General features: G+C 38.7%; 1 protein-coding gene across 4 annotated transcripts; it reads right to left on the bottom strand.

Annotated features, from left to right (window-relative positions):
* Window positions 1-1955: 1955 nt before the first annotated feature.
* Window positions 1956-17645, bottom strand: adora2ab (adenosine A2a receptor b). 4 transcript variants are annotated; one of them, XM_066645789.1, is made up of 4 exons: window positions 17317-17645; window positions 14283-14368; window positions 13078-13823; window positions 1956-5747 (listed from the first exon to the last, which is right to left on the bottom strand). In XM_066645789.1, the coding sequence occupies exons 3-4, from the start codon at window positions 13407-13409 to the stop codon at window positions 4703-4705; spliced, it is 1377 nt and encodes a 458-aa protein (XP_066501886.1). In that variant the 5' UTR covers window positions 13410-13823; window positions 14283-14368; window positions 17317-17645; the 3' UTR covers window positions 1956-4702. The 4 variants fall into 4 exon arrangements, with proteins under 4 accessions (XP_066501886.1, XP_066501885.1, XP_066501887.1 ...); XM_066645788.1 differs by having other exon boundaries at window positions 14283-14393; XM_066645790.1 differs by lacking the exon at window positions 17317-17645 and adding an exon at window positions 16448-16483.
* Between the last annotated feature and the right edge of the window lie 2041 nt (window positions 17646-19686).

Consider the following 19686-nt stretch of genomic DNA (forward strand, 5'->3'; position numbering starts at 1 on the left):
TCTTAACATAATGAAGAACAAAGTCCATCTTGAGTGCTGTTCTGTGTGTAATATCGTTTTGCTCTTTCCATCTTTATTATGTGAGTTAAATTGAGCATCCCGAAGTTTGCTGGTGTCAACAGAGGAATATGACCAACTCCAAAGGCAGCTAATTAGCATATCAGTTGAACCAATGAAACATTAAACATTAAAATATGTACCGTCACTGTCATACACTCATACCAAACACATCTGTTTCTAACATTATGGGAGAGCCTTAAATGTTCTTAAGATTTATTTACATTGATATAACAAATATGAGTAGATGTTTTCATTTGGCCTTTCACCATGAAAGTGTCACACAACAGCCTTTTTGAAAAACGTACTTGCTGTAAAAACTGGGGTTATATCCTGAATGATCAAGATGGACAACCTTTATTAGATATTAAGTCTGTTAGATTTGATACTGTTACCTCCAAAATTGTAACTTAAACAGAACAAACATTCTCAGCCTTCACTATAGGTAGGGTGACCAGATCTGAGATGGAGGACACGTCTCCGGGGGTGTGAGGGGGGGGGGGGGACAGACGTGCAGACTGACCAATTAGATGTTTACAGAGAAGGTTATCGACCAATAACGGTAGCTCTACAGTCAGACCGTCCAATCCGAAGATTTTAGGCTACTTCACCCCTCCCCCCTCTCACGCAAGCGAACCAATCGGAGTAGGGGAGGGCGGGACTAGTTTGTGAACGAAACTCTTCTCGAAGTTCTATGTAAGCTCCAGAAAAACAAAATCCCGGACGTTGGTGAAATTCCGGCCGGACATTTTTTACGTCTAAAAAAGAGGATATGTCCGGGTAAAAGAGGACGTCTGGTCACCCTACCTATAGGTTAATGTTAAGAGATTAACTTTCATGAAGAGTCAAGCAGTGTAAATGGAAGCTGTTGTGTTTTTGTCATAAAAAAAAGAAACACAAATGAAGATACGTTTTGCTTTGCTACAGTGATTATACAGTTCCCAGCATTTGTTCTGATAACAGCCTCCATTAGGGATTTTGGTTTGAGCAGTAGTGAATACTTATGAGAATGTTTTGTGCTACTCTGTTACTGTAGGTTAGACTTGCAGCTCAATAGTGCAGTGCACCGAGGAACAGTATCACTCAGCAGAGTACAGATTAGCCTTATCATTGACATTTCATATTTTGCCTGTTTAAAAATAGATATTTCATGTTACAATTTCATAGCAAGTCATGCTCGGTCATTTTTTATTTATTTTTTGGAAGAGTCTCGCTCCCCTACCAAATAAGCTCAAACCTGGCTGTGTCAGAAAATGCAGAGGTATCTGGCAATGTTGTGTAACTTGTAAGGCAACAAATGTATGCATGCTTATCTGTAGAGATATTTGCAGAACCTCCTTGCTCTATATGTAGTGCACTATGTAGGTCATAGAATACTGCTTCTGCACTCAAATATAGCATTATATTGTAAATTAAAATTCATCAATATTCAGCTACTAGCTGCATAAGCCCCCTAGCAATTAGAGCACGATTTGGGTTTAGCAGCCATATTTTAATGACCTAAGCAGTGCACTTTTAAGAGCACAGAGAGCTATTTGGAACTAAGCTGCTGGTTTGGCCTTCCACTTTCCAAACTGGTGCTGTGGCTCTCTGATAAAGCATGCAAATCACGTATTAGAACAGGGCTACAAATGACAAAAATGGAAATGTATTTATTTATTTATCTTTACTGAGAAGACCTAGAGCTGCACAGCATGCGTTTGGAGCTGATTGTGAACAACTGAGAGGGAAACAATAAGCTTGTCCCCCTGGGACCCCAGTTTCAAATTAATAAATGAAGCTTCCACAGAGAACTAAGGTCAATAAATGTAGAAGCTTTGCCTTTTTTGGTTGTTACATTTTGTACAGTTTCATATTACACTCTTAAAAATAAAGGTTCTGGAATGACACTGGTCTTTGAATGTTTATTTAATTTAAGATTAAATATGTTAAGAACAGTCACTATCAGTGACATCAGTAATAGATTAATAATTTAATTAGTTTGACAAAAAAACTTAATTAAATACATATAGCAAACATTAATTTTTCTTCATATCCATAACCTCATGTACGGATCCCGCATCTAGAAAAGTTGGAACATTTTATGAAATGCAATTTGACACCAGCAACACTGTCCTTTTTATGACAATATCATCATTGCGAAATTGTGAATACTAATTGTTAAAATTTTGCAAGTTGAATTTTTGTGCATTCTGACTTGATAAAAGACATCAGCTGCTCAACTGTTTGTGTTTGCCGTTGCCTGATACTTCACTTCATGATGGGCCATTGGAGATAAAGGTGGACTGCAAACAGGTCAGTCAAGCACACACAATCTGTGTCTACAACGCCACGAGGTAGCAGATACAGAATGAAGCTTTGCCATTTCTTGCTCAAATAACAATGCACTTCCTACACTGTCAGAAAAGAAAGGTACGGTAGAGGTCCATTATTGTCACTAAAGGTACAAACAATGTAAATGTACCATTAACAGTAGAGCAGTGGTTTTAAAGTCCAGCTGTGCTCCCTAAAGGTGCAGGGAAGGTAGGGCAGCCATGGCCTGGTGGTTAGGGCTTGTAACCGGAAATTTGCCAGTTCGATTCCCAGAGCTGGCAGGTCATGACTTAAGTGCCCTTGAGCACAGTATGTAACCCAACAGCTCCCCGGGCGCCACGGCTAGGGCTGCTCACTGTAAATGTGTAGGGCTGTAACTGTGTGTTTCACTGCCCCTATTGTGTTAAATGTGGAGAACAATTAATTTCCTCTGTGTTCAAGCAGTGGTTCAAGTGATTCTAATTCTATTTTTAAAATTACTTTCTATTCTCTAAATGCAGAGGTGAATGTTGGTAATACATCATCACAGAACTGTGTAAAATAAAAGAACATAACATAAGTCCTGTATATGAAATCAACACATAACGATTATTATAAAATATGTAACAGTTATGTTCCCTACATCAAGGGACTGAATATGTACCCTTCAGAGTACCACCACAGTGACAGCAAATGACACCGCTACAGTGATGTTTTTTTCTGAGAGTGTGAGAAAAGACATTGTCCTGACGTCAGCATGTATCTGTCTAAAAACCAAATGTTTGCCCCTACATCAACGGATATGTCTCACATATGCAGAGATATGAGAGATGCTGGCTTTTGTGGCTATCACTGATAACAATCGGAATGGTCCCTTTTGTCATTAGCATGGAAAATACTATGTCAAGTTTTTATGAAAACAAAGAGAACCAAGGACACCTCAGACAACAGCACACACTTCCACAATGTTTTGAAAACATCTGAGATGAACTTATGCTGAGAAAACGCATTAGTGTTTCCACATAGAACTGATGCGTGAGTTTCTCATTGTGTAATAGTTTCAGGTCGTATTTCTCTACGTAGATTTGGACTGTAAGTGACAAGTTTTCCAAATCACTCTCAAGCCCATTTGGCACAAGCCCAGTTTCTCATGCCATGCTGTCTGAGGGCTCAAAGGTCATGCACGTCAACAGTCTTGCCCTACAAAGACACAGATTTCTCTGAATTACCTACGTTTTTACAGTATTATGTACACTACATGGTGAAATATACTGAAATCTTGCAATGGACAATTCTCTGGCACAAAGATGTGTTCCACAGCCATCTTTGCTTGTAAAAAAATCAGCCTTTTGCGGAAGCTCTTTTTGTAGTCAATCATAACACCCTAACCAGTTACCATTTAACCTTTAATATTCTACTAACTTTTAATTCTTATTCTGCCTTTGTTTCAACTTTTTCTGAGTGTTGCATGCATCAAATTCTATGTTTGGTTATATTTACAAACTAGATTCAGTTGTTCACTGAAAACACTGGAAATGTTTCTTTGTGATTTTTAAGTTTAAAGTTGAACAGAATTGACACAGTTTTGAGTTTTTATAACTTATTACATGTCCCAACATTTCTGTAACGGGTTTTGTACATGCATTTGTGAGATCCCCTGCTGTGGGTTTCTTCAGAACTGCTGAACAAGGCTTAATAACAACTTGTTTATGCTTGAAATAGCAGGGATGCACTAAGCTGAGTTACTGAGAATGTAAATTTGACATAAACTTAATCAAGTCATGGATTTTTATAAATCATGGCAGCCATAACAAACAGAATAGTTTTAAATTGTTTCATGTGGAAGTGCTTCAGAAAGTTGTTTACTTGCACTCTTCTACAAATATGGCTCTTTAAAAGGGTTTCTTTAGGGAACAGAATTGGAATTTGCTAAGACAGCTTTCCAAAGAACTCTTTTTGTTACTTTTATTTTTAGTGTGACAATGCAATGCTTACAAACAGTAGCACTGGAGCACTGGCGCATTTCAGTTTATCGGGTTAACAAGTCAATCGGTTGGACACTGAAGAGGTTCTGTGAGCAGTGTGGAAACTGCATTCATTCCATCAGATAACACCCTAGTTGGGATGTGTTTGAATTTAATGGCTGCATTAAGTCAGTTCCCACAGATGTAGAGCAGGTACGCATACCACTGCCTCATTCGGCTCCAGACAGCAGCGAGAATTAGGTCATCCTCGTTCTGAATTGGGAAAGTCACTGGCAACATCAGATGTGTGGGCTCTCTATCGTGTGAGACATGTTTGTTTAACTTGGCCAACACGTACAGTGACACCAGCAAACATGAAAAAGAGTCTGTCATGATACTTCCGCCATTTCAAATGAGTGGTTTGTACTTGTGTGGAGAGTACAGAAATTTACATTTGCGATAATACTACAGTCTTTCACCACCATGATTTCCGAGGTGCTCTTACTAGAGCAAAATTCACTACCAGTCTGATCAGAACATTCTAGGGAGTAAAGTTTCGACTGGGCAGAGAGGGCACGCTTCAGTGACTGATGCCCATTGGAGCTGCGTCCTGTATCTGAGAAGTCTGACCCTGGTCTCCACTGGCTACCTATGGAATGCATTTTCTTTACCATTCCATGATCATGACCTGGAATGAGACCACATTTGGAACTGTGGGCTGCTGCCACGTTGCCATTAGAAAAAGCACCAAAGGAGGAGTCTATGACACTAATCCCAATGGAGGTAGTATTGTGTCCTGCAGTCGTGCTGCCACTGCGCTGTCTGGCATGCCGTCCCAGAAAATGCTGCCGAATGATCCTGCGAAACGTGTGCCTGAAATCTCGGATGCGGTAGGCATAAATGAACGGGTTCACCACTGAGTTCGCGTGTGAAAGGATAATGGCCAGGTACATGATCCAGACTGGAGGGCGGGCGCATTTAGGACAGAACAGTGTGAAGCAGTTGATGATGTGTAGGGGCAGCCAGCACACAGCAAAGAGGCCCACTATTATGGCCAGGGACTTGGCAGCGTGGACCTCCCTCTGCAGTGTGGAGCGAGTTGAGGAGCCATCGCTGTGAGAATGTCCATGACACAGCTTCTGTTCCATCTGCCTGAGCTGGCGGCGGGCGGCCATAAATATCCGTGCATAGATGACCAGCATGGCCAAGAGTGGCATGAGCACACAGCCAAAAAAGTTGAAGTAAACCATGTAGTCCATAGTGACCACTTTCTCAAACAGGCACTCCGTCATGCCAGCAGGACAGGAGCTGTTGGTGACATTTATGGCCTTCATGTTCCAGCCCAGCATGGGAGTCAGTCCGATGATCACTGACAGAATCCAGCACACCGCAATGATGCCTTTGGCCCTTTTGCTTGTCACAAGGCTGTTGTACCTGATGCACACAAACAGACCAACAAAGAGGGAAAGAAAAATGGTTTAAAGCACAAGGTTTTGGGTTGTTGAATCCTGCATGCCTAATTTGGTCATATTCCCACAACACTATCTCATAAAACATGTTTGTTTTTCTTGGTGTGCAGTGTGAAATCCACTTCCTGACAGAGGAAGCTCAGGATATCACAGTAAAGAGACGCCACTTATCCTTTTCTAATATAAACAATTAAACATTGACTCTAAACCAGTACTAATATCAGTCCAACATTATTTTTTCCATTAAAAACTACCACTATCTTTACTTTAATTGCGTCAGTTTAAATGGCCATCAAACACTCTGTAACCCTACAGGAAGAAATGAACCGCTAAAAATAACGTGCCACAGGGAGCTCAAAAAGAGTCCCTTATTTGCATGTTTAATATCATAAGCAAAAATGTTATTTTTATTATAAAAACAAAATGTAATCACAGTTAATAATAGTGTAACACAAACTTATACTAACAAATGTATGCAAACCTAAACTTAACCTAAAAAAATATTATATCTCATATTACAGGACTTTGTAGTCTTTTAAAACTGGTATGAACCATAAAATATTCATGATGTCAAGGTCTTAAAACCACATACAATCTCTGTATCAGAACATTAAAAGTTAAAAGATGAAAAACTTCCATTCTTAAATACTCATATATTTTCAAATACAAAAATGGATCCTTCCATAAGTCCTCGGAAAGGCTATTGTTTGACAGCTAGGCATTCTAGAGCAGCTAAACAATGTCTAAAAGTAATAGGATATGCGCAAAGGATGTATTTCCTACCTGTACTCTAGCTCTTATTTTCCTGAGAGACTACAGCCATTCTTCTTGATTTGTGGAAATTTATATTGGAAAATTTACACCAGAGATGGAGAATATTAACGGAATGCCTTTTGGTGATTCAAGGACAGCATAGACTTTCTAGTACTTATAATTTTAGCATTGGTATCAGTACTGGACGCTTAAAAATTATATTGTTCATTCATTCATTCATTCATTGTCTGTAAACGCTTATCCAGTTCAGTGGGTCCGGAGCCTACCTGGAAGCATTGGTGCAAGGCAAGAACACACCCTGGAGGGGGCGTCTGTCCTTCACAGGGCGACACACACTGACAAATTCACTCACCCACTCACACCTACGGACACTTTTGAGTCGCCAATCCACCTACCAACGTGTGTTTTTGGACCGTGGGAGGAAACCGGAGCACCCGGAGGTAACCCATTCAAACACAGGGAGAACACATCAGACTCATCACAGACAGTCACATGGAGCGGGACTTGACCTCCATATGAAAGTACCTGCTGCGCCACCGTACCGCCCCCAAATTGCATTGTGCCATTTATAATTTATTTCCAGGTACATGGTAGCCCATCTAAAATTAGTTGTGTCTGTAATATCTACTGTTTATAGAAGGCAAGAGCCAGTTTAACTACAGGGTCACTATATGATCACCACACCCCCACCACCACCACCACCATGCTTCATTTGGAACTGCACATAAAACATCCAGCCCTGCAGCATGCATCTGCTCCCAAGTGGCATCTGGTAAGAATGGGGTGGTCTAGTGGCAATTGTTCAAATAATCCAGGGATTTAAATCTTACTCAAAGAGGACAGTAGCAGAGAGAAGTTCATTAAATCCGGCAGACTTACCGGGGCTCCAGAGCTACAAATACCCACATTCACCCAACCACACCTCAACACCTGTTAGAGCTTTGCTGCTGCAGATCCTCCAGCAGGGCAGCCAGGACTACATAATGAGCCAAACACCACATCATTTCTCCACAGAGCTTAAAGCTAGTGGCTTTGGTTCATTACTTTTTTTGGTTAGCAATATTTCATATTTGCATCTATTTATTTTTTGTTTGTTTGTTTGTTATTATTGTAAACAAAGACATTGATATGAAGCACCAAAGCTACTCCAGACCATCCAATGATTCTTAGTAACAATGTCTTATTTCATAGAAGATAATGAAATACTTTAAACTCAGCCATCACTTTAATGTTTGTGCAATTCTTGTGTTGAAATGAGTTTTTGCGGAGAGAGGAAGCTCAAATGTTCTGTATACGGCAGGGAAGAGCATGAGCTCTTCAGTCCTCCTGTGCTACAACAGTCTCTGCAAGGTAAACAAATCTGCTGTTTTAGACAGTATTTCTCCGCTATCCAACGAAAAGTATGTATCTCCCAAAATAGTAACTTTACAGGAGAAGGAAAAAACCTTCTTAACTTTCAATGGACGTCAGTGTAAAAATATTTTATTCCCAGCATTTCTATTGGTCCATTCATCATGAAATTGTCACATAGTGTGAAGGACATTGTGTTCAAATGATGTAGTAAACTAAAAATCCACATAAATGGAGAGACGTGTTTTTAATTGGACAGAGATGATATATAAATTGAACCACAGAATTGACTACTCAAATGTGACTATAGATGTGTGTGAGTGAATATGTGAGTGTGTCGCCCTGTGAAGAACTGGCGCCTCCAGGGTGTGTTCGGGCATTGCGCTCAGTGATTCCAAGTAGACTCCGGACCCACAGAGATCCTGACATGGATAAGCAGTTACAGAGAATGAATGAAAGTATTTGTAAAGCATGCAAATTTAAAATAAATTAAAAAGCAACTTCAACTTGCCGAATCCCCCCAGAACAGAGGAAGATCCAGGGGCACACATGTTTCTGTGGAAGTTTGAGAACCACTGTTCTAACTGATATATTAGGGCACCGAATACACCTTGCTTCCGTGTTTATGGGCATTGTTTAAAACTGCTTGTTTATTGTTGCAAAGGCATTTGAATGGGGAATGAAGCCATATCTATACAGTGATCAGATTACACTCTGATATAGGGGTAAAGAAAAATATCTCATTATTTGTTTTATTGCAATATAACACCCTGTCTCCACCAACATGATTTGGTTAATATGGCAGGACCCTAAATAGACAGTATAGAATGGTATAAAACATTTTATCTAGTAGCAAAGGTTAGACGCCAACATACATTTGTTTAGTTTGCAGTCACGGTGGTTAGTAAGCACACATGGTTCATTATTCAAGAGATATATTTGAACAGATTAAAAGATAAGATAATCCACCTGCATCTGGGAGGAGAACATCAAAGTAAAACAAATAAAAACATTAGAAACCTTTTACAAAAAGGATAAAAAAATAATAGAATTTATAAAAATAACAGAATAATCTGGAGATTAAGCAAACAAAATAAACAAAAAATAGAAAACTGAAAACAAAAAACACTGAACCTTGATGCTGTAGACTGCAGAAAAATTGAAAAACACTCATGGAAATAATGGTTGCTGTACGTGATATAGAAAAAATGGTACCTCTTCACTTACCAATAAAAGAGATAAAGAAGAAGCTAAGACCTGAGAATGTGATTGGGAATTTAGTTATTTCACATGTGAAGGTACATGCCACATTATCACACACGTCTTCAAAGACATTCTATCAGTGGCTAATTGATTAAAGTTTGTGGTTTAATATTTAAACTTATTTACAAATATGTGTTTAAGCTGATAGGCTTAATGTTGACTGATGGAGAAGACAAAGTAAGGTCAGTATCCAACAAGGTCTGAGCTGAGATTTAACTGTGGACATGGATGTGGGTTCACTATTTGGCAAATAACAGGTCACTGTTTTATATGTTTTAATATTTTATCCTAATTAATAACCATTAATAATAACCATTAATAAAGAGTCATAAAGACTCCTTATTTAAAATGTCAGAGTTCAGTACTGTAAACAGTGAAATTTTAACTGACACAGTTAGTCATCTCAAACAATCCACTTGCAGTCTTGACACACTACCAAACAAATTTTTAAAGAGTGTGTTTCACACTATAGCACCAGACCTAGTTGGCATTATAAACACCTCACTCATGTCGGGTGTCTTTCTGAACTCACTAAAAACTGCAGTTGTAAAGCCTCTTCTAAAAAAGAAAAATTTAGAATCATCTCAGATAAGTAACTACAGACCAATTTCTAATTTACCGTTCATTGGCAAAATCATTGAGAAAATAGTTTTCCGGCAAATCACTAGTTCTCGTCCATAAACAGAAGCCTAGACAAATTCCAGTCCGGGTTCTGGTCTTATCACAACACCGAGACTGCTCTAATCAAGGTAATTAATGACATTCGCTTAAATAGGAAAGCTGGAAAGGTATCTCTTCTATTACTTCTTGATCTTAGTGCTGCCTTTGATACCATTGACCATAAGATCCTTATTGATAGACTCGCAAACTGGACACTCAGGAACAGTTCTGAAGTGGTTTGTTTCTAACCTGGAAGGCAGGAACTACTTTGTAGAAATAGAAAATAATATTTCTGGCATCCCCCAGGGTTCTATTCTTGGTCCACGTTTATTTAATTTATACATGCTTCCTCTTGGCCAGATTCTACAGGACTATGGGCTGTCCAATCACAGCTATGCAGATGATACTCAGATTTACATGGCCCTGTCCTCAGACAACTCTGGTCCAGTTGACTCATTATGCAAGTGCCTTGAACACACTGGAACACACTAACTGGATGGGACATAACTTTCTGCAGCTGAATAAAGATAAAACAGAGATTATTCTTTTTGGGAACAGCAATGAGAGACAAGTATTGGCTGCGTATCTGGACTCGAGAGCCCTCAAATCTAAAGAACTGGCTCGCAACTTTGGTGTATTCATGGACTCAGATCTCAGTTTTAGTCTCATGTTAAAGCGGTTACTAGATCAGCATTTTTCCATCTTAAGAACATTAGTAAGATTCGAGATTTTCGGACAAAACCAGACCTGGAGAAAGTTTTCCATGCGTTTATTTCTAGCAGGATTAACTGACCTTCCAAAAAAACTATTAAACAGCTTCAGCTGATTCAAAACGCAGCTGCCAGAGTTCTCACTGTGAGCAAAAGAAAAGATCACATCCCCCCATCCTCAAATCCTTACACTGGAGACCAGTCTGTTACAGAATAGACTTTAAGGTGTTATTACTGGTCTATAAACGTCTTAATGGGGTAGGACCAGTGTGTTTACCAGATCTGCTACAGAGATATGAGCCGAGCAGAAATCTTAGATCTTTAGGAACTAGTGCGTTAGTCCTGCCTCAGGTGAAAGCTAAACATGGAGGCAGCGTTTAGCTCCGGCGCCGCTCCTAAATGGAACCAGCCGACTGAGAATATTAGAAGAGCACCAACTTTAGACACTTTTAAATCAAGGCTTAAAACATTCCTGTTTGAGCAGCTACAGCTCAGTTTAAAATACTCTGCATTTTATTCATTATTGGCACTTTAGTTCTTTTCATTTATTGTATCATTTTAAATTGTTTTAATCATTTTTATCATGTTTTCTTTTACTCTTTTTATGTATTTACTTTTATTTCAATATTTTAATTGTTTTATTGACTTTTCTGATTTTTATTCTTGCTTTTAATTTAACTGCTTCTTCTTTAAAGCACTTTGAATTGCTTTTGTATGAAAGGTGCTCTATAAATAAACTTGCTTTGCCTTGCCTATAAATCATAAACCTTTATTTGTGTAGTCGTCAAATTGTACACACACACACACACACACACAAAAAGAGATTTTTTTTTATATTATTTTGTTAAAATTGTGTTTCCTGATTGGTTTTATATTAATTTTTATCATATTGATTAGTTTGGCTGGAAATTAAACAAATAATTAATGGTCTCTGCCCTTGTGCACAATTCTGAATTCAAATGAGCTTGGCCACAAAGTGACCAAATGCTTCGGTAAACCATTTTTAATACCCAACAGTTATCATTGCTATAGTCTTCAACTGACAATTAATCTGACCAGAAGAATGCAGTGGCAGAATATTGTCTTCCACAGAGGTTTATGGTAACACAGTGTTAATTAGTTACAATATTGAACTGGATTGATTGAAAGGGCACAGTTCTGATGGTGGAATTGCTTTCCTCATTATTTGTACATCTACATTAATCACCAGGATGGAAATTAACCAAGAAACATACCAACCAACAATGACCTAATCAACCATAGCTAATGTGACATAGGGCTGAGGGCGACTCATACTACAAACAGCATACTGCAATGAACACAACAGATATTATCTTATCTGTTCTACACTCTCAGAAAAAAAAATCTATGGTGCAGGTATATTACAGGTTACTAAAGGTAAACTCTAAACAGTGTAAATATACCTATAAAGGTCTACTGCTTGTACCCTTAATGACCAATAATGTACATCTACCATATCTTTTTTTTCTGAGAGTGTAGAACAGATATGATAATATGTATTGTGCTCATTACACTCTCCTTTCCAGAAGGAGAGGTGAATATGTGTTATTATTTATTATAGAACTGTGTAAATTTAAAGAACAGAACATAAGTCCTGGAGATGAAACGGCGCATATGAAATCAATTTTTTCAACAATCCTATCAAGCAACCTTTTTTTAAAACTACAATACAATATAATAGAATAAGAATAATGTTCCCTAACTGAGGGTACTGAATATGTACCCATGAATGTACCACCACAGTAACAGTAATTCTGACAGTGTATATGGTTCTTGGCTTAGAATCTGTAACTAATAGAGAATCTTTATTTTTGGAGGTTATTTAAATTTGTCAAATGTTACAGCTCACACATCTCACATCAATGTTTCTTTGATCGGGTTTAAAGGAACTGAAATTGGTTCTTCTTTCATTCATTCATTCATTCATTCATTCATTCATTCATTATCTGTAACCCTTATCCAGTTCAGGGTCGGTGGGTCCAGAGCCTACCTGGAATCATTGGGCGCAAGGCGGGAACACACCCTGGAGGGGGCGCCAGTCCTGCACAGGGCAAAACACACTCACACAATCACACCTACGGACACTTTTGAGTCGCCAATCCACCTACCAACGTGTGTTTTTGGACTGTGGGAGGAAACCGGAGCACCCGGAGGAAACCCACGTGGACATCGGGAGAACACACCAACTCCTCACCCGGAGTGGGAATTGAACCCACAAACCCCAGATCCTTGGATTCTGCTTTCATGTAGTTCCAAAGAGCTCTGATCTCTCAACATGACAATCTTAAATGGTTATGACACAAACAAACTCATTCTGAATGGTTTGATGATAAATGCTCCATTTTAGTAAGCATTGCTCTTGGTGGTGGATTTAGAAATCTGATGTCTGAAGCATTTGTTGTCAAAGGTAATTCTGAGTGATGTAAGTCATTGCAGTAATGATAACATATTTATCACATAGTCCTTCATAGGGCCCTCTGCCCATCATGCTCATATCCCTGCAGCATTGTTACTCACCTCAGAGGGATCTTGATGGCAATGTAGCGATCCACTGCAATGGCGAAGAGGCTGAAGATGGAGCTTTGTGTGAGCACCAGCACAAAGCATGCGATAAACAAGCAGCCATGGAAGTTGCTGCAGAAGCCCGTGCTAATGACGATGGCAAAGGGGATGGCCAGGAGTCCCACGGCGATGTCAGCCACAGCCAGAGAGACCACAAAGAAATTGGTGATGCTTTGCAGGTTGCTGTTGAGGCACACAGCCCAACAGACCAGCACATTTCCAACCACGGCCAGCAATGCTATCAGCAGCTCCATGCATATGTAAGCCATAGAGACCTTGGTCACCATGCTGGCAAAGTGGTTGGTGTCGTCTGCCAGTATGAAGTCTCAGTAGCAGTCATAGCTGGGCCTCGGGGGTCTCCCTGAGGCATGGGCAACAACCCACCACTCGAGTTATGAGCACCCTTCCCTTGGAACAGGTGTGAGAGCAATGCGAGGGTTGAAGAAGAGTTAACCTCACCCTCTCCCCCACTGTCCATGCCGTCTTCTGGTGACAAAGCAGGTATTGCAGCTGTCAGGTCAAAAGGGACGAATGTCCGAATGGTCTTGCTGTCCCTTCGGACGTATCCGAGATGTGGCCTCTTTGCCGACCTTCTGTTTACCCTCTTTTCCGGATCTCAGATATAAACCATCTCAGCCAAACAGATGTTTGTGGGGTTAGTTGGAGAAGCTCCAGCAGAAGTCACTCTGAGGTCCCTAACCCTGCAAACAGAACAATCACAACACATACTGAAAGATCAGGCTCTCTCTGCTAGCTAGGTCAAAAAAGCAATCTGTCTCCGAAACAGAAGGTCAGTTTCCCACAACAGAAACACAGGACTGTCCAAAGTCCAACAATACGATTTATTTTAAGACTGCCTTCACAAATATTCATGAAATATGTTTGTAACTCTGCAGTTTATCATAAGACCAGGCTGTGTTTCCTCTCCGGTCTCCAGGAAGTGTGCATTTGAACTTTGCAGTGATTGTGCTATTATTGGCTTAAGTAGCGTAGAACAAGTATCCTTTTGTTCACGTATTCACATGACTCTGCTTAGCACAGCCCTGTGCTAAATTTTTCAAAACTGCCTAAAAATGAGTCAGCCTTTCTGATAAATCATAAAATGCTGCCAGCATGGTTTTGTCCATTACTCAGGTATGTCAACATAACAAATTACTGACCTCTTGTAATATGCACTTCTCGCTCTTTGATTTCAGATGGCAGCACCAATAAAGCAGCGACATGTGGTGAAGATAAGGTCTTTTACCTATTTTATGAGGGAAAAAAAAGACCTAAGGAAAACAAACAGTAGCTGTGATACATTTGTGTCTGAACGGGAAGCTCTGAATAGAGGAAGACCAGTGAGATTATTACAGTCTTTTTTTAGGGTTTCAGGAGAAGTTACTTATACTTCAATCATTGGAAGCAAATTTACAGTTCTGTCATAGAAAAGCTAATATTAGATAAGCTTCAATTTCTTAGACTTATAATATTTCCTTATTTTAATCAATCGTGAAATGAGGGAAGCATAACAGATACAAACTGCTCTCACACAGTTTCTGTGGTGTGGAAGTTCTCTTCAGAGTGTACAACACATGTTTCACAATTTCCTGAGAAGGTTCAATGCGGCTGTATGTGTGCACCAGGCTTTGTGTGCATCTCAAAGGGACTTTCCATTAAGGTTTGTTATTGTGCTCTTTGCATTAACTTAATCTGGTTACACCTGAGAGGAAACCTGCTGACAACATTTTACTCTTGCACAGAGACATGGCGTATTAGGTATGGTGTATAATGAAGAAGCACTGCTCTAATTTCAAACTGTCAAACCTGACAGAGGGGTGAGGATAAGTTTCCAGCTATGAACATGTAAAAATACATTTAGGAAGCAATATCAATCAAAATTTGGATAAAGACTTAAATGTGGGTTCTTTAATAAATTAAAAACCAATGCTGCCAAAGACATAAATAACGCATTGTGCAAAGTCAGTAACTAAAATAGGGCTAAAAGAAAACCTTTTCACCAATATTTTCACCAACATTTGACCAATTTTTTAAAGATTTCCATAATTAAACTGTTGAAACGTAAACAAAGTCATACAGACTGGTTTGACGTAAGTAGTTTCTTGAAAAATATCTTCCTTTTTTCTTACTGAAAATAAAACTAGAAATTTGTTTACTAAACAAAACGAGAACTCATGCAAGACTTTTATATTTAATGCTTCTAATGTTAAAGTTTGGTAAAGCTGAAAAAAATAAATCCATGAAAATGCTAGTTAACTTACACAACCCTGCATGTACCCATCTACCAAGTGTTTTAGGTTAAAACTTTTTTAAAAATACGGTCATAAAACAGTATTACAAACATCTAATAATACATTAATGCATGTAACAACTTTATGACTTTTAGGGACAATAAACCATTCAGACGTCTGTTTCCAGTCACCACTGCTATATACAAAATTCTTATTTTAGCATTTTTACATCAAATTAAGGTATCTAGAAGTTTTAATAAGGTACGGTGACCAGATCTGAGATGTGGGGTGGACGACTACTGACGTGCAGACTGACCAATTAAATGTTTACAGAAAAGGTTATCGACCAATAACGGTAGCTCTACCGTCCAATCAGAAGATTTTAGGCTACTTCACCATACCCCCTTCTCACTCAAGCGAACCAATCGGAGTAGGGGAGGGCGGGACTAGTTTGTGAACGAAACTTCTCGAAATTCTATGTAAGCTCCAGAAAAACAAAACGTTTGTGAAATTCCGCCCGGACATTTTTTTTAAGTCAAAAAAAAGAGTAAAGAGTCCGGGTAAAAGAGGACGTCTGATCACCCTAAATAAGGGATGACATTGCCCTTTAAGAGAAGAAAGGCTTAAATAGAGGTTGAATAAGTTAGCCTAATCTCTTCCATATATTCATTCATTTATTTGTGGGGATACTCTTCATGCTAACGGAAAGGGTAAATAACAAATGGAGCGCAATATTGGACAGCAAATAATACAACACTGAAGAAATTTGAATTATAAAAATTGTGTTTTCCCACCTAACATACCCAAGATAAAAAAAAAATACTGACAGAACCCCCCAAAACATTAAAAAGAAAGACATCTCTTTAAGTCATTTCTCCTTCAACCATTAAATACATTGGAAAGACAATGAGACTTTTGCTAATGTCTCCTGCTGCTCAAATGATTCTCCTGAAAAAAAGGGGCTGAGGAATTAGATATTTACATGTTAAAGATTTTCAGTACACCTTCAACCACTTCTTATTTAGCAGTAAGGGACGTCTCAGTGTTGAAGCTGTGAATTCCGCTTCTTATCTTGGCAGAGTTATCTAGCATACCTCACTGTCTCCTGTGGGGTTTAGATATTCCCTGAGCAACATTTAAGCACTAGGAAAATTGGAAAGCTGAGAATTATTCCAAGACGCTTAAACACTGCTAATAAATCCCTCGACGAATGAATGAACGTTAACCCCTCTCAGCTCTGTAGTCTGTCCTCAGTATTGAGTGAGAATTTATCTCAGAAGACGTGGAGACGTGCAGATCTACAGCAGAGTTCTCACAGTAACGACTCCTGCTGACCGGCTAGCAGCGCTAGCTAACTACTACTAACCGCCTTCTAACTTCACTTTCTGACAGTTTAGACTCTGCAAACCACATGTTAAACTGTGAACGTGTGGTAAAATAAAACAAAAACAGAAAAAAAACCACACACCAAACAAAAAGTCCAGCAACAGTTCAGTTCCAATACGTTGACCAATGCGAATTTGGTAAATAATCATTTCTGACTGACACTAAAGCAGAGCATTTAATTCTCTCCCTGTGAATCTCAGTCTAGAGTACCTGTAGTAGGATGTAGAGACTTGTCAGTGACACTGATAACAAAAAAGTGCAACAAAAAAGTGCAGAGCTGTCATGAGATTCAGGGATAATATTAGAAACGTGTCAGTACTGACAGCACTTATTTTATGTTTTCTTGTACTATTTCATTTTAAATTTACATTAATTGGGATGATTTTGTATTTTAAACATAATAACAAACCAGTTACAATAGCGTTACTAGAGCAATGTGTTGTTATTGTGTTAGTAACGGGATTAAATTCCAGCTCGTGTCCTCCACTAACTGCGCATGTTAACTAAGGTCATCCGGGGATTGTCAATAAAATCTGTCATTCAATATTCAGGTCAAATCTGTAGATTCAGTACATACCTCACATTCAGGTTCGAAGTTGGGCAAATCTTTTCTGTCCTGGTGAATAACTGTGTGGAGAGTGTGGACAGTGACTTTCGCTGTTAACGTTGTTCCTCATCACATCAGGGGGGAAAAGTAATTGAGGTTAAATTGGTAAAAATCCATCAAAGAAGACCGAACCACTAGGCTTGGTTTTACTTGCAGCTACGTTTAAATTAAGCCTCCAGAAGTTAGATCAGCCTGTGGTTTGTGAGGCGAGAGAGAGAGAGAGAGAGAGAGAGAGAGAGAGAGAGAAAGAGATCTTTGCTCTATGTACGTGCGTGTTTGAGAGAGAGAGAGAGAGAGAGAGAGACCGTCTGTATAAATATACACACGCCTTTCGAGTTTGTTTCTAATCCCCCATCTCGTCTCATCATCCAGTGATGTATAAACTGTAGTTGTGTGCATGATTACTTTTTAAAAACAAACAAAACGATATGACCTTTTCAAAAACAACCAAAAAACACCCTTATTATATTCCATAAAGCACAAGTATATTCATGAATAATTCATATTAATTACAATGTATTATATACAATTTACACATAAATAAGTTTATGTATGAAAACAAATAACTGCAGTTGTGCATTAAAAGGGGTTTAGGTGTGTTCTCTGTTGTGACCAGACATTTGTAGCATATATATCTGCTGTTACATTGCTGCCCTCTATGCAGCAGACTGAAATGTTTTGTCAGCTTGAACAGGAAGCACACTTCACCAGTGAGAGTCCTTGTGTCCTTGGGTGATACTCTTAAAGCTGTAATAGCTTAGTCCTCTGACATGATGCAAAATGTATATATGCTTCTGGATAGGAACATCTCCCAAATTCCATAAATGTAAGTGTATCTAAGGGTGGTGAATATCAGCGGCGGTTGTTTGGCTTTATACACTCTCAGAAATAAAGGTAGGGTAGTGGAACAATATTGTCACTAATGGTACAAACAATGTGAATGTACCTTTAAAGGTACAATTATGGCTTTAAAATTCAGTTTTGTGCCCTAAAGGTATAATACATTGTCTTATTATGCATTGTCATTATAGAACTGTGTAAAATAAAAGGACATAATAAAAGTCCTGGACATGAAATTTGGTGTGAAATCAACAGATTTTTTTAAAAAAAATCTACAATTGTAATTGAATATGGTACAGTAATGTTCCCTAACTGAATGTACTGTATATGTACCCTTGAGGATAATGTTACAGTGATAGTATTTCTGACAGTGTAGCTCCTACTAACCTGGGCAACAATGAGGGAATTAATACACTTGATTGTTCACACATACGTTTCACTTCATAGCAAACAAATAATTCACAGATTTGACTAAAAGGAGAGCTTTGTCTGTACGTATTACCTGTAATACCCATGTAGGCAGTGATTCCCGCTTTTAGATTTTTAAGAGAGAACACATCTGCTAATACGAGAGCAATATTTGATAAAAGTATCTTAAATATTGTTGTTGTTCACTACTCTTCATATTGATAACAGATTATTAGAATTGTTGAGTCTGATTTGAATCTAAAATATAATTATTCTGACTTGACCCACTCACCTCAACTCTCCTGTCCTGAATCTCACACATTCTCACCTGGTCACCTCAGCCTAGCGCAGCTCAATATTCAGTGATAACAATGCTGTAAACTTATACGTATCTATTTATATTTCTCTTATTAAATATAAATAGACAACTATTAAATGTAGATTTTTAATAATAAACAAAAACAACAAACCAACACAAACCTTTGGGTGGAGGCTGTTATCATAACACCTAATTAGATTAATTATTATTATTAGCAGTTTTCCACATACACTTCCATTAAGCATTCATTCGCAGGCTTCTACAGACATTTCCACGTGATTTATTCATGAATGACAAAGCAGCAGTGGTTCACACTCATGAAGAACAGGGTAGAAGCAATTAAGAAGAAAACAGGACTTAAGAGCTCAAATATCCTGTTTCACTTGACTTCTGCATTAAAATGGACACAAGCAATCAGGAAACCAGAGGCGAAGCAAGTTCCACATTCAGCCAACTCACGAATACACTTCCTAAACCACTCCCACTGACTGGTGTAAGGTTATCTTTAGTATCCGCCTCTATATCTAGTGCAGAAAAGGAAACGCTGTAATTTTTTCCCTTTGTGATAACATTTAAGCACTTTTGCAGTTACTGAAATGAAAACGCTCAATCTCAACATCAGTGTATTGCTCGTACGTGATCACGAGCTTCGAAACGCAGTTTGAGTTTGCTCGGTGACGTGGCCAGGCATCATCACCAGCAGTAGCACCATTGTGGTTGTATTTGGAGCAGTCCTGTTCTCAGCTCTCTATATAAAAGATCAAAGGTATAAA

Source organism: Hoplias malabaricus, chromosome 15 (assembly GCF_029633855.1).
Source record: "Hoplias malabaricus isolate fHopMal1 chromosome 15, fHopMal1.hap1, whole genome shotgun sequence".
NCBI lineage: Eukaryota > Metazoa > Chordata > Actinopteri > Characiformes > Erythrinidae > Hoplias > Hoplias malabaricus.